The 14,917-nt window shown below is 45.7% G+C and overlaps 7 protein-coding genes across 7 annotated transcripts; 4 read left to right on the forward strand and 3 right to left on the reverse strand.

The window, feature by feature from the left end:
• Positions 1-200: 200 nt before the first annotated feature.
• Positions 201-1,997, reverse strand: HG536_0B01020 (amino acid permease; the record flags this gene model as incomplete). Its single annotated transcript, XM_037282021.1, has 1 exon — positions 201-1,997. One exon carries the CDS (start codon positions 1,995-1,997, stop codon positions 201-203), a length of 1,797 nt encoding a protein of 598 aa, XP_037137916.1.
• Positions 1,998-2,602: 605 nt separating this feature from the next.
• Positions 2,603-4,327, forward strand: LYP1 (lysine permease; the record flags this gene model as incomplete). Its single annotated transcript, XM_037282022.1, has 1 exon — positions 2,603-4,327. The coding sequence occupies one exon, from the start codon at positions 2,603-2,605 to the stop codon at positions 4,325-4,327; it is 1,725 nt and encodes a 574-aa protein (XP_037137917.1).
• Positions 4,328-4,613: 286 nt separating this feature from the next.
• On the forward strand, positions 4,614-7,730 carry PIK1 (1-phosphatidylinositol 4-kinase; the record flags this gene model as incomplete). The annotated part of the gene is made up of 1 exon (XM_037282023.1): positions 4,614-7,730. The coding sequence occupies one exon, from the start codon at positions 4,614-4,616 to the stop codon at positions 7,728-7,730; it is 3,117 nt and encodes a 1,038-aa protein (XP_037137918.1).
• A 271-nt stretch (positions 7,731-8,001) lies between these two features.
• Positions 8,002-9,171, forward strand: TAM41 (putative phosphatidate cytidylyltransferase; the record flags this gene model as incomplete). The annotated part of the gene is made up of 1 exon (XM_037282024.1): positions 8,002-9,171. One exon carries the CDS (start codon positions 8,002-8,004, stop codon positions 9,169-9,171), a length of 1,170 nt encoding a protein of 389 aa, XP_037137919.1.
• A 131-nt stretch (positions 9,172-9,302) lies between these two features.
• IST1 (Ist1p) lies at positions 9,303-10,109 on the reverse strand (the record flags this gene model as incomplete). The annotated part of the gene is made up of 1 exon (XM_037282025.1): positions 9,303-10,109. The coding sequence occupies one exon, from the start codon at positions 10,107-10,109 to the stop codon at positions 9,303-9,305; it is 807 nt and encodes a 268-aa protein (XP_037137920.1).
• A 334-nt stretch (positions 10,110-10,443) lies between these two features.
• Positions 10,444-13,539, reverse strand: TFC4 (transcription factor TFIIIC subunit TFC4; the record flags this gene model as incomplete). Its single annotated transcript, XM_037282026.1, has 1 exon — positions 10,444-13,539. The coding sequence occupies one exon, from the start codon at positions 13,537-13,539 to the stop codon at positions 10,444-10,446; it is 3,096 nt and encodes a 1,031-aa protein (XP_037137921.1).
• Positions 13,540-13,778: 239 nt separating this feature from the next.
• UFD1 (polyubiquitin-binding protein UFD1) lies at positions 13,779-14,852 on the forward strand (the record flags this gene model as incomplete). The annotated part of the gene is made up of 1 exon (XM_037282027.1): positions 13,779-14,852. One exon carries the CDS (start codon positions 13,779-13,781, stop codon positions 14,850-14,852), a length of 1,074 nt encoding a protein of 357 aa, XP_037137922.1.
• Between the last annotated feature and the right edge of the window lie 65 nt (positions 14,853-14,917).

Consider the following 14,917-nt stretch of genomic DNA (forward strand, 5'->3'; position numbering starts at 1 on the left):
TTTCTTCGAGTTCGAAACTAATTAAGACCCGAACCCTCCAATTAATAGGCTGAAAGCCAACGACAGAAAACAAAAATAAGCAGCAACTGATTGCTCTTCGCTGAATTCAATGTGGCTTGGAGTCCATGATTGAATTACTTCGATTAATTTAAATACTCATATAATACACCTTATAATGCGGAATAAGGGACGCTACAGAATCATGCGACAATGTCCCAAAATTTATCCCAGTAGGTCTTTGGTCCTTCATCTTCCCAAACAACAGCCTCGATGCCTCTCCTATCAGTGTCGATATCAATGTCGTCGAGTTTTCTGATTATCCTGCATCTAAACCACAGTTGATAAACGAACCAAATTCCAACGAATAAGAACACTGAGATGTAGGCAGCAACAAAGTCTACCCCATTAAAGGTAGGCGCAAAAGCCGTAAAGCCTTGGACCAAGATGATGAGGACCATGAAGAAAAGCGCGTAGTAGGCCAAGTAGGGCATGAATTTTGCCTTGTATGGAAGGTCATCACGGGAAATACCACGGTGCTTCAACACTTGCATGAACCGTATGTGGCAGGCTGAGATCAACACCCAAGCGAAAAAGCCCGCGACACCTGTGATATTTAACAACCAGTTGAAGGCGGAAGCGCCGCCTGTCGAAAGCTCCATGTATCCTAATGCGCCCATGGCTGCGGTGAAGAGAACAGCCATGTAAGGAACACCGTGCCTTGTGGTGCGCGACAAGAAACCGGGGGCCAGCTTGTTCTTTGACAGTCCGAATAAAACACGAGAGCCAACATAGACGTCCGAGTTACCTGCAGATATGATGGTGGAAAGCACCACGGCATTGAATATATCAGGGAGTACCTTGGTTCCGGAGTTCTGAATCGCTATAATGAAAGGCGAAGAAGCAACATAGGACTCTTGGCTTGATAGCTTGGGATCGTTGTATGGAACCAATAGCCCGATGAAGAAAAGAGACAGGATGTAGAAGAATAAGATACGGTATATGACCTTCTTGATAGCCCTTGGGACCGATTTTCTAGGGTTGGCAGCCTCGCCCGCAGTGATACCAACCAATTCGGTTCCCTGATACGTGAATGCGGCATTGATCAAAGAAGAGACCCAGCCCAAAAACCGTCCTTCATTTTTGTTCTCAGAGATGATACCGGGGCCCCATGGCCCTGGATTCCGCCAATAACGGAAACCTACCGGTCCCGTTATTCCCGCACCACATACCATGCAGAGACAGTAAATGATGAATCCAACTATCGCGAGCACTTTCATAAACGCGATCCAGAACTCGAACTCGCCATAGTATTTGACGGGGAAGAGGTTCATTACCGTGAGCAAGACCCAAAATATACTAATCCAAGCGGCCATAGGCACGGCAAACGTCCAAAACTCGATTATCTGGCCTACTACGGATAGCTCCAGAGCAAACGTCACCGACCAGGAAAACCAGTACATGTAGCCGTTCGCCGCCCCAAACGCTGGTGATAAAAACCGGTCTGAGAAGACAGTGAACGACGACGTTACTGGGATAAAAGTCGCCATTTCACCCAGCGACTGTACCACGGCGTAAGCAAGCGAACCCATGAACAGATAAGCGATCAGGGCGCCGACAGGCCCCGCGTTCGCCAACGGCGTCGCGATACCGATAAACAAACCTGTACCGATCGTCCCGCCGAGCGCAATCATCCCAATATGTCTCGGTTTCAACGCCCTTTTCACCTCCGCCTCATGGACCTGTCCCTCGTGGATATAATCGTCGTCGAAACCCGCGCTCCCGTTAGTCTCCTCTCCGATAAATTGCCCTTCTTCATCTCCCTGGTCAATGACCTCCGTCTTGACGCTGCTCTTTCGATTCAGCTCATATTTCTTAGACCCCGAAGAATTCTTTAAACGCGTAGCAGAGCTCACAGATGTGGAATACTCATCTTTTGAACCGGCAAGATCCTCCAACTCGTATTCCCCCATGTGAAAGTTTCTCTTCACCTTCCACATTAGTGCCCTCGGCAGCACCAACACAGATTCACTACAATTTAAGCTATATATGAATAATAAACTAGTCTAACCTCGCCGCAAGATTGAGCGGTCGTTATCTTTTTTTTTTTTTTACATTTTTTCACTCCCACCAACTAAAGCTATCAGTTTCCAATGCCTTATCATCTAATATCGCAGCAGACTCCCGTTACGTCTATCTGGTGGGAAAAACGCAAACTTGCCAATGGGAGGAACCAAGCGGAATAGCGGGGCGCTGCACGCTGCCAGATTTTGCCGTGCGAGCGGAAAATTACGTCTTGGCAAGGCAAAAAGTTCAGCGAGGGGCATTCCTCGCAGCAGAAAACGCCGTTGAAAAAGTTTCCCCGGGGACTTCTGAGATGCCCGGTACGAAAAGGGTAAAAAGTGGGGGTTTCTCGAATGTCGATCATCAAATTTCTTTTCCGAGGAAAATTTTGACAGTTCTCGAGGCGTTTCTTTTGGGAGACCGAAAGTATTGTCGAGTCATCGGTCAACCGATGGTACTACTAATAGTGAAGTACTCGCTGAAGCAGCCGGTGTGGCATTGAGGTTGGTCAGTTGGTCGGGAAGGTGATTGGGATTACAGCATGTCAAAGCTTAGACACCTTTTATCGTCGAGGAATTGGTCGAAGGACGATGTGAGTTCAGTCGTTGCGGTTGAGAAGAGTAAAACAAAGGATCTGGGCAGCCTCGACCCGGTGACCAATGCTGCTACGCTGTCGCTGCTCAACACAGAGGAGGGCGATAACGCTGACGATGCCGAGGAGGCACATTACCACGATACACAGGTGAAGAGAGCGTTGAAGCAGAGACACATTGGGATGATTGCGCTGGGTGGGACGATCGGTACGGGTCTGTTCGTCGGTATCGCGACGCCGCTGACGAACGCGGGGCCTGTCGGCGCCCTGATCGCTTATCTGTTCATGGGGTCCATCATCTACTTCGTGACGCAGTCGCTGGGTGAGATGGCCACATTCATTCCCGTGACGTCGTCGATCACAGTGTTCTCGAAGAGGTTCTTGTCGCCGGCGTTCGGCGTGGCCAACGGGTACATGTATTGGTTCAACTGGGCGATCACGTATGCGGTTGAGATCTCTGTGGTGGGCCAGGTGATCCAGTTCTGGACTACGGCGGTGCCGTTGGCGGCCTGGATTTCGATTTTCTGGGTGCTGGTCTCGCTGATGAACTTTTTCCCGGTGCGGTTCTATGGTGAGGTGGAGTTTTGGGTCGCATCCGTCAAAGTTATCGCGATAGTCGGTTACCTGATTTACGCATTGGTTATTGTCTGTGGTGGTTCTTCTCAGGGGCCTATAGGCTTCCGCTACTGGAGACATCCGGGGCCTTGGGGTGCAGGTATCATCGCAAAGAGCAAGAGCGAGGCTAGGTTTTTGGGCTGGGTCTCGTCTTTGATCAATGCCGCATTCACGTATCAGGGAACCGAATTGGTCGGTATCACTGCGGGCGAGGCCGCCAACCCTAGAAAATCGGTCCCAAGGGCCATCAACAAGGTGGTGTTCAGAATCGCGATGTTCTACATCATGTCGCTATTTTTCGTTGGATTGCTGGTCCCATATAACGATCCTCGTTTGGCTAGCACCAGCGCTGTTATAGCGTCTTCGCCCTTCGTCATCTCTATCGAAAACGCGGGCACAAAAGTTCTACCGCATATCTTTAATGCAGTCGTCATGATCACTATCCTTTCTGCCGCCAACTCGAACGTTTACGTCGGGTCCCGTGTACTGTATGCGTTGGCTCTAAGCGGGAACGCTCCCAAACAGTTCGGATACGTGACCAAGCATGGGGTTCCGTACCTTGGTGTCATCGCCACGTCGTTGCTTGGTTTGCTTGCATTTTTGGTGGTCAACAATAACGCCAACGTCGCTTTCAACTGGTTAATTAACATCTCAACGCTTGCTGGGTTGTGTGCTTGGTTGTTCATCTCCCTGTCGCACATCAGATTCATGCAAGCACTGAAATTCCGGGGAATCTCAAGAAACGATTTACCATTCAAGGCGAAGCTAATGCCCTGGGGCGCTTATTACGCTGCATTCTTTGTCACAATTATTATCTTCATCCAAGGTTTCCAATCATTCGCTCCGAAATTTAATGTATCGGGCTTTTTTACTGCTTACATTTCACTCATTGTGCTCGCAGTCATATTTGTGGGATGCCAGTTGTACTACAGGTGTCGATTCCTAACCAAGATAGAGGAAGTGGACATCGACTCCGACAGGCGGGAAATTGAGTGCATCATTTGGGAAGAAGAGGAACCAAAAACCTGGTGGGATAAGTTTTGGGCTGCCGTGGCATAGAAGTCCGGTCAGAATACTTTCTGTATAATGGTTTAATGTCATAAATATGCTAATTCTTGATAGATTCGTATACTTGTCATTCCGAACGAGCAAGTTTTTCAAGTGACAGATATACCAGGAATAAAGGCGTTTCGTGGTCTATAATAACATACATAGAGGGATGAGTTTTGAAGACCAGCACGTATTTAACGGTTAAAACAATCGTTCAAAGGATTTTGTGGTGCTATTGCATCTCCTTCGCGTTGGCAGCGATTCTGCTACATTCTTACAATAAACTCGGGACGCTATGAGCAAAGAAACGTCACCAAAAGGTAACGATCTAAAGGATTCGATAACGAATGGCAAAAATGAAGTTCTCCTGAAATACATCAATTCATCACATCTCTCCGTTTACAATTGCATCGAGCTATTGTGCAAGCATGCTGACAATATCGGAATTCATTACTATTTATGTCAGAAGCTACTGACATTCCCTCACGCTGAGCTACAATTCTACATTCCTCAATTAGTTCAAGTGCTATTGACTGTGGAGACGGAGTCAATGGCTTTGGAAGAACTGATATTGGAGCTGAAGAATGAGAATCCACATTTTGCACTTTTAACATTTTGGCAATTGCAGGCTTTACTAGTAGATCTATCTACGGACCCGGAATCTTACGGTTTCCAGGTCGCTAGAAGGGTACTGAATAATCTTCAGTCAACTCTGTTTAACACTGGAAAACCCAGTGACGAAATGAAGGATGTTAAAATGCATGAAAACGTAGCACCTGGGCTGGTCCTGTGCTCGATGGTGATATCTTCAATTGGGCTGCCACAACTTGGCCAAATGGCAAAGCCGCTCGTACAGTCCCAGGGTCGTCGACAGAAGGCTTTTGTTTTCAAGTTGGCCAAAAATGCGATAAGGGACTTGAGGAAAAACATCACATTGAAGAACACTCTTTTAAATACACGGAGAATGTCAAAGAATTCGAAAAATAGTGATGCGCCTGTATCTCCGGTCGATATCGTGGATCCAGTGAAAACGAAGGAAGATGCGTTGTTCCGAAAACCAAGGAAAGCAGAAACCAATCTGGACTTCGACATTGTCGATGATGTAGGTGAACAGTTGTTCCAAGATAGAATATCAAATTCTATTAAGATGCCAAAAAGGCGTACTAAGTTTCTGGATGACTCTTACGTGCACAGAACTTATGATGCAAATTCGCTGTCTTCCTCTCCCACAAAAAGTATGAACTCGATGGGTTTAGGGCCTTCAATCTCGAGCACTAATTTGGAGGATGGTATCGGACTGCCTGACAAGTTTACAAGCTCAATGCCAGATTTGCACTTTAATCAACCAGATAAATCACGCACATCACTTTCGTCGGTAGATAGTGCATCCAATTTTGCTCCATCGTCTTCGCAGCTAGTGCCGCCAAATCAGGACTATCGAAACTTTGCCGAAATTGGATTGGAGCCAAAGGGTCAGGAAATTGATCCTTCGCAGCTGAGTACGACCGCTAAGATAAAAATGCTGAAGGCAAACTATTTTCGCTGTGAGACTCAATTTGCTGTCGCGTTAGAAACCATCTCACGAAGACTCACTCAGGTTCCAACGGAGGCGCGTTTCAGTGCACTGCGAGCAGAACTTTCTTTACTTAACAGGGACCTGCCTGCGGAGGTGGATATTCCAACACTACTACCGCCGAATAAAAAGGGGAAGCTGCATAAGTTGGTTCTTATAACAGCTAACGAAGCTCAGGTGTTAAATTCTGCAGAGAAGGTGCCATATCTATTGTTGATTGAGTATTTACGTGATGAGTTTGATTTCGATCCATCAAGTGAGGAAAACGAGGAGATTTTGAGACGAAAACCGAACGCTGGCAGTCTAATGTTTGACCTAAACGACATAAGTCGGCCTAATAATAGACAAGGCGATAGCCACCAATCTTGGAATGCAGAATTACAGATGGCAAGTGAACTAATTCAAGGTACGGAAAGAGTTGTCTCGGGGGTATCCCTTGCTGGATCAACGCGATCAACCCATTCTGATCGTTCTACTGTTGTTGGAAAGGAAATGGACTTAGGGGACTTGTCAATGATCAGAGTTAAAAATCAGACGGATGCCGAAGCCTATCGGGAGACGCTTGTTTTACAGAATGCAACAAAGGTACCTATAATTCCAACCGATTCGGACCATCGTGCTCCAGAGCTGAGCTTCGTATCCAATCTGGAAGATGCAGTCATAGCGGGAAAATCTGGCACCCGTAACTTTCGCGATAGAACTGTGGAATTAGCTGATGAAATGCGTATATCGGCACTGATGCTAGCTCAGTTGGATAAATCACCACAGGGACAGTCTGAGACGTCAAATCAAATACGTGCCAAAATCATTGCCTCTATGAAAGAGGTGCAAGACAAGTTTGGCTATCGCGATTTAGAAGCTATCCACGGCTCAGCGGGTGAGCGCAAACTTGAGAACGATTTAAAAACTGGTGGTATTGATACTTCTTATTTGGGAGAAGACTGGGCAAGCAAAAAGGAGAGAATACGTAAGACTTCCGAATATGGTCACTTGGAGAACTGGGACCTATGTTCAGTTATAGCAAAATCGGGAGACGATTTGAGACAGGAAGCGTTTGCCTGTCAATTGATTCAAGCCATGGCTCAGATATGGATAAAGGAGAAGGTGGATGTGTGGATAAAGAAGATGAAAATTTTGATAACAAGTGCAAATACCGGACTTGTGGAGACCATTACGAATGCTATCTCTGTTCATAGTATTAAGAAATCTCTAACAAAGAAAATGATCGAGGATGGAGACCTAGATGAAAAGGGAGGAATCGCAAGCCTGAAAGACCACTTCGTGAGAGCCTTCGGTGATCCTCAGGGCTTCAAATACAGGCGAGCCCAGGATAATTTTGCATGCTCACTTGCGGCCTATTCAATCATTGGTTACATTTTACAAATCAAGGACAGACACAACGGGAATATCATGATCGATAACGAAGGTCATGTGGTGCATATCGACTTTGGTTTCATGCTCTCGAACTCACCCGGTTCGGTGGGCTTCGAAGCTGCTCCATTCAAGCTGACTTACGAATACATTGAGCTGCTTGGCGGCATAGAAGGCGAACCTTTCAAAAAATTCGTTCGTTTATTGAAAGACGCTTTTATGGCCTTGAGAAGGCACTCAGAGCAGCTCATCTCCATGTGTGAAGTTATGCAGAAAGACAATTTGCAACCTTGCTTCAACGCTGGCGAAAATACAAGCGTTCAGCTCAAGCAGAGGTTCCATCTCGAGCTTTCGGATGCGGAGTGTGATGATTTTGTCGAGAACTATTTGGTCAACAAATCACTTGGCAGTATATACACAAGGCTCTACGACCAATTCCAGCTCATAACGCAGGGCATATATAGTTGAATGCCCATATCACTGCGACCCTCGAGGTGCTTCACCTAGAAGTAAGCGTTCAGCAGTCATTAATCAGCTAGCTTAGTCGCACTGTTACCCGACCTCGGGCTTTGTCGGTCGGCATCAGCCAGCACTTTACATGAGGATTGGAGCCTGAACATAGCAATTATCAGCCCCTCTAAGGCTCACCAACTGGTCTTGAAGTTCTATCATAGCTTCGTACATTGCTTGTTGAAGGATTCTTTTGTCAAGCTGAAAACCAGCGACCAATAGTGAGTGAATGCTGCAAGTAAGAAATTCTAACGCCAGGCTGATTGCAGCCAGGGGGCTGAGGTTAGCGACAGGCCCTAGATTGTCAGCAAGACATCAGAGCTCCTTGACCAAGAAAGACCATGAAGCATACGCCGAGGAAAAGAACATACTGATGCGTGGTGCCATTGCTGAAAATTCTGAATCATCAAAAACCTCTAAACAGATGCTAGATGATGATTTAAGCTTGCTGGAAAGGGGTATTAAGAGATCTGACGAGATGACTTCTAAATTTACCGATTATCTGTATAAGTTTCACAGGCTCCCTGCTGATTACGGATCAAATCAGCTACTCACGGTTGTTGCAGAGCTTCAACAGGAACTACAAGGCATATTGACGTCGTTTAAGGCGCCTGTAAAGTATGCTTTTGGTTACGGTTCTGGGGTTTTCCAACAGAATGGCTATCATAAAGAGGATACGAAGCCACAAATCGATCTTATCTTTGGTGTGGATCATCCTGCCCATTTCCACTCACTGAACATGAGACAAAACCCTCATCACTACTCGAGCTTACGCTATTTTGGGTCAACCTTCGTTTCCAAGTTCCAGGAGATTGGTGCAGGAGTTTACTTTAATCCTTTCGCAGAAATAAACGGCCATCAAGTTAAATATGGCGTTATTTCTATGGAGAACCTTTTGAAAGATTTAGCCACTTGGAATACGTTCTACATCGCAGGCAGAATGCAGAAACCGGTTAAAATACTGAAAAATGACTTGAGAGCACAATATTGGAACCAGCTGAATCTGAAAGCGGCTGCTACGATAGCCAAACATATGACTTTGAAGAAGAATAATGGAAAGTTTGACGAACTTCAATTTTACAAGGAAATCGCAGGTTTGAGCTATCTGGGAGACATAAGATACGATCTCGGTGGTGAGCATCCCAATAAAGTCAACAACATTGTTTCAAAAAATTTCGAAAACTTCCAGCATTACTATAAACCCATCTACAAGGATGTTGTCCTGAACAATTCCCACTACTTGCCGCAAGGTTTCACACCAGAGAACGCCGGAAATCTTCTGCAGAGCAGAATAGCTAAATCTAGTGTCACTCAAACCTTGAAAGGCATTTTTACGGCAGGCGTCACTAAGTCAGTGAAATATGCATGGGCTAAGAAGTCGAAGACATTTAGAAACTAGTACATATACCCAGACCTTTTGATCTCATCATCTTGCTTTTCCAGCGTCCATTTTGATTGTCATTCTACACCGTCAAGAAGTTTACATTCTTAGCGAACGTATAACTTCTTCCGAATACATGTAAGAACTAATCATCTGCGCAGCGCGGCAAACCTCTTTCTAAGTTCATCCAGATTATCTTCTTCTGGCTTCTTGCGAATGATTTTCACGTCTTTCTTGATAGCCTTGGGTATTTTGAGATCGTTTTCAACTGTTTCGCTATTCTTCTTGGGCTTCCTTACAGATATTGGGTGCTCCGCATCCTCTGTGAACCTTTCATCGTTGTCGACCGCAACGATCGGCTTCTTCTCGTCTTCTTTCCCAGCTTTGCCGCTATCTACTGCTTTGCTTCCACCGTCGCTTGATTCCTCCTCCGTTTCCTCCTGCTCTAGTTCACTAAAGGTGACGGCATAAGTGCGAGCGATTTCTTTCAGATACAAAGTCACTAGATCTTGACTCGGTAGGGTTGGCGAGCACTTCCTCAAGACCTTTTCTGGGACACCAACACGATCCTCCACTATGAGACTCAAAAATTCCTGTCCAAACTTAAGAGCCAAAAGCTCCTTCATTTGAGTCAACTCTTTAACCTCCGGACAGTGGACTGTCGCGTACACAATCGATCTTACTGCCTCGTTGATACCGTCATTCATATGCTCAGAGATCAAAATCTCTTCATCTTGGATGCTCACCAGTATGCTCACTCTAGCGTGTAACAGCTCACAGTACAATTCTAGCAGCTCAAGTAACTCATTGTGTATATCGTCGTTGATCAAACTCTCCACTCGATAGTGAGCTTTTTGCTCCTTCCCATCTGCCAGCAACTTGGCAACATCTCTACGATCTTGCTTGGCAAGAGCTTGTTGCTTTTCCTGAGCAAACCTTAACCTTTGGATGCACATCTTCAAGCATGTCTTCAGTTTTGCCTGTAGGTAGTTAGTAATCTGTCACAATTGCAGTTGCACAACCATCGGTACTTACGCTGTAGGGTATTTGCTGAGCCATTTTGCTTTCAACCGATTCAAAAGATCAGCTTCCCGTCAAGCAGTGCTGATTGACAGTCCCTTTTAGAGTTTCGCAGCTCGCTTATGCTTGAAAGTGCTATAGAAGCCCAAGCTGAATAGCTCAAGACTATGAAGCGTCTGACGCTCTCAGTCCGAGCTTCAGGTCTTGAATTGCAGTATCGATAATACATAGCCATCAGGATGGCATGCCCGGTGTGCCAGGCGATTCGAGCTATATACTTAGATACTTCTCCATGACATGGTTTGCGAGTCTAGTATTCCCACTTTCCTGATATATTATCATACAGTTGTATGCTGCATGTTTCTTCAGCTTATCATCGTCATAGTCGTTCAACACTTTGTCGTAATACTGAACTGCAATTGACACTAGCCCAAGTAAGTGGAAAGCGCGCCCCATGTTGTAATCAGCCTCCTGTTTCTCTAAGATGCTGTAAGAGGACGACCTGATATCGTAGTAGCGGTACATATACCTTAAGCCGTGGAGAATCTGGAAATGTCTGCTAGCAGTTAGTCTTTGCATGGACCGGTGCAGGTGAGAGAGACCCATCAGCAGGTTGACCATGGGATCATCCGGAATATCTTGCTCCAGTCTGACCAGATATTGTAAGGCCGACAGGAACCCTCGACTTGAATATAATAACACAGCATAAATGTAGTACAAGTAGGGGGAGTTTCGCTTTTCGGGGTTCGATACGATCTTATTGGTGACGGAAGCCTGCCCGCTAACGCTTTTGCCATACCGGATGCTATCGAAAGCCTTCAGCTGTCGCAGGAAGAATTTCTGGTGAACAGTAGAGCTCAGTATGTCCAGCGACTTTTGACCCCGAATTAGCGAGAACAAGAAAAGTTGTAGGACTTTCCGATTAAACTGGAATTGATTCAGTAAATTTCTGAGATTTTCAATGAGAGCCTCGTCATCTTTGGTTCGCAACGCAATGGCCAGCTTAACGAATTTCATTATTTTCGCTCTTTCTGGGTCCTGGAAGAAAACATTAACATCCTGAGCGGTCTCTATCACACTCAGTCCATCCTCCACATTTTGATATCGAGCAAGATTTAGAGCAAGCTCCATGAATAGTTCGAACCATTGGTCGTAGGTTAATCCTCTCAATTCGGTGGCTGACGTGAGAGTGACTCTCTCCTCCATCAGTGGTAACCCATTCAAGAGATTATCACCCTCAGATAATTTGGATAACCTCTCAATCTTATAGTCTATCACTTTATTGAACTTTCTGGTTTTTCGAAATATACCAACAAATTTCTTCGATTTACTCTTGACAAAAAAGTTCTTCACGCTTGAGAATACATCAACCAAATCAGATGCTGTATCTATCCATAGGAATCTTTGGCTCTTGTCTCCATGGTGCATTCCAGACTTGTAAATGGCTAGTTTACTATACTTATCGAGGACCTTGGCGGTAATTCTTTTTTCACGTTCCTGTCTTTCCCTTTCAGCGTCTTGGGGTGTCCTTTTCTTTCTGGGGCCAGATCTTCTGAATAAGCTATCCTCTAGTAGTGGTTTCCCTGACGTATCCCTTGGCTCAGAGGACCTTTCTTTGTTTTCATCGTGTAGTAAACCCTGGTTGGCTTGACTCTTGCGCAGATTAATAGCTTCAGCAAGTAGTTTGCTGAATACTTCCGTATTTCCCAAGTGGTAGTTGATCTCCGCGAGTACAAGTTTATTGTCCAGATCGTCAGGTTCTAATTCAATAATTTTTGAGTAGTATTTTTCAGCCATGGCGTAATCTTCAATTTCCTTATAGCATTTGGCGAGTGGTTTGAAAAGCTCCAGAGTGCAATATTCCTCTACTGCCAACAACGGGGTAAAAAAATCAATGGCCTCCTTATACTTCTCCGCTTTCTGCAAAGCTAATGCCACTTCGAAATAAAGATCCGAGATATCTGAAAAATTCTCGTCATACAGAAACTGAAAGTGATTCAAAGCTTCTACCACGTTGTCATTCTGTAATCTTAAAAGACCGAGCCGTATTCTGATATCAATTGGAAGATCATAACTCTTCCTCTTCTCGCTTTCCTTTAGAGAGTCGAATTTACTGTTCTTGAATCTTCTATTGTCAAATTCCGAGTCATCATTGACCTCATTCCAAAAGACTTGATTTTCACGGTTTTCAATCCATCTTGCACATCTCTTTATTGCTTTGATCCCGGATGCCTCACCGCCGGTGAGCTTTAGAAACAGCTCTGCCAAGATGTTCAACGACGACCAATCAAATATGATACACTTGTATTTTGATCGTATTTTCTTCCAGTTGACGTTTGGATAGAGTTTCATCTCCTCTGACAAGCCCTCATCTTCTACAGCATCCGGTGATGCTTGCTCCTCTTTTTCATCCTCTTGGCTTTCCTCTTCCGAGGAGTCAAGTGCATTTTCAGAGGCAGCCACTATCGCCTCTCTGCGTTCGACGTTCTTCTCGAAGATCTTCATGTAAATGTCAATAGCGTCGTTGATGCGGTTATACTCCACATACAGGACAGCCAGTTCTCGCAGAATACTCCCATCCAGCGGGTTGCGCACATGCAGTTTTTGGAAGCCTTCCAGCGCCCTGCCGATCTGACCTACCTCCTTGTAGAGCAAAGATCTGCGATACACACATTCCCACTCCTCGTGGTTCATGTTTATCACCCTGGAATAACAATAAATCGCCTGTCTAATGTGACCCAAGTCGGCAGAAAGAATCGCCACGATCTTCCAAAACGACCAGTCTGACGAGTTCAAGTGCGCCGCCAAGAACCACGAATTGCAACAATCGTTCAGCCGTCCCTCCAATTGATAAATCTCACCCAAAGTCTCATACGCCGCAAAGTTCCGCGCATCCTTCTTGATAACCTCGTTATACAGCCTCTCCGCAACTGCTAGATCGTTTCTCACAAACGCTTCGTTGGCCTGTGACAGCAACAAAGACACCTCCGGATCCAAAACCCGCGCTGCAGGGCCTCTTGACGATTTCCCATCCTTATCCTTCCTCCTTCTCCTGACTTTGAAATTGTTAGCCTCTCTTATCGCATCCATAAAGTCCTGCTCATCGTCTTCAGACATTTCCCCATAGTCGGAGAATTCCGCCAGTAAAGAATCCGCCTCGCTTGCATAATCTTCGTTTTCCGAGATTGCTTCCTCCGAGTCGTTGCCACTGACTTCTCGCTCACTCTCATCGCTTCCTATCAGCATCTTAAGCTCATCCACATTGTAAATGTTCTCATCTTCTACATCCTCCACCTCCTGGTCAGACCTGGGCTCATCTAAGCCACCTGCAGCATTCAAGCCCTCTTCCTGCCTCTCAGAAGCCATACCAAACCACACCACTAGCGCTATTCTTCCCTCAATACCCTTCAGAATCAAAGCTCATCTCTCAGCTCGTCCTTATATATGTTTTGAAATCTGGTCACGTGACACTCTCTTATAGGTGGGTACCCTTTGATCGTCGCCTTAGAATCATTAAGCTTCAGTTTGAATGGTATATAAGCAGCACTGGTGCGGATTCAAGTGGTTGGGACGGTAGCTGGGAGTGTCGTATTGCAATCGGTATCATGTTTTCCGGGTTTGGTGCGTTTGGCAGTGGGTATGTGAACTTGCCACAGAAATTTGAGGACTTCTTTAGATGCTATCCTGTGGCAATGATGAATGATAGGATCAGGAAGGGCGACGCTAACTTTGGAGGAAAGATTTTCTTGCCACCAAGTGCATTAAGCAAATTGACGATGCTGAACATTCGTTATCCGATGCTGTTCGAGCTGACAGCGAACGAAAATGGACGAGTTACGCATTGCGGTGTGCTGGAATTCATTGCAGAGGAGGGTAGGGCGTATCTGCCACAGTGGATGCTGGAGACTTTAAAAGTGCAGCCCGGATCGCTGCTGAAGATTGGATCTACTGATGTGCCGCTGGGGAAATTCGTGAAACTGGAGCCGCAATCGGTGGACTTTCTGGACATCAGCGATCCCAAAGCTGTACTGGAAAACGTACTTCGAAAGTTTTCCACACTCACGGTAGATGATATCATCGAGATCAATTATAATGACAGGAGTTATAGGATCAAGATCCTCGAGGTGAAACCGGAGTCCGCTTCCAAAAGCATTTGTGTGATTGAGACGGACCTGGTTACAGATTTTGCGCCTCCAGTCGGATACGTGGAACCTGACTACCAGGCACTGCAGCAAAAGCAGTTGGAAGAGCGGCAGATGCTTAAGAAGAGTGGTAAATTTGACGTGTCGGCTCACCAAAATGGATCTATGGCTAAAAGAATCGACTATGCGTCCAAATTGAAAGAGTCTAAACTGGGGAAGTCCAAGTTTACAGGTGAAGGACAGAAACTCTCTGGAAAGACAGGTAGTAAAGAGACTAGCGCAGTGAGCCTTTCTGAGATTAATATTTCGCTGGAGGGTGAGCCGGCTAAACTTAGCCTGCCGGATGGCCAGCTTTTCTTTGGATTCCCTATAGTACTCCCCCGGTCAGCAGCTGACGGAGAGAGCCCTTCGTCTGAGAATGTATTTAGAGGAGAGGGACAATCGCTGCGAAAGAGTAATAAGCGAAAAGGTAAATCTGACCATTCTTCTGCAAAGTCAAAAACGCCAAGAAGTCCGGACGTGATAGAAATCGATTGAGATACGCTTCGAGCGCTCAATAATTGGAATTACTTATAGGCTAAGATGCATGATTAAAGTCTATC

The sequence above is a fragment of the Torulaspora globosa genome, chromosome 2 (genome assembly GCF_014133895.1).
Source record: "Torulaspora globosa chromosome 2, complete sequence".
Lineage (NCBI taxonomy): Eukaryota > Fungi > Ascomycota > Saccharomycetes > Saccharomycetales > Saccharomycetaceae > Torulaspora > Torulaspora globosa.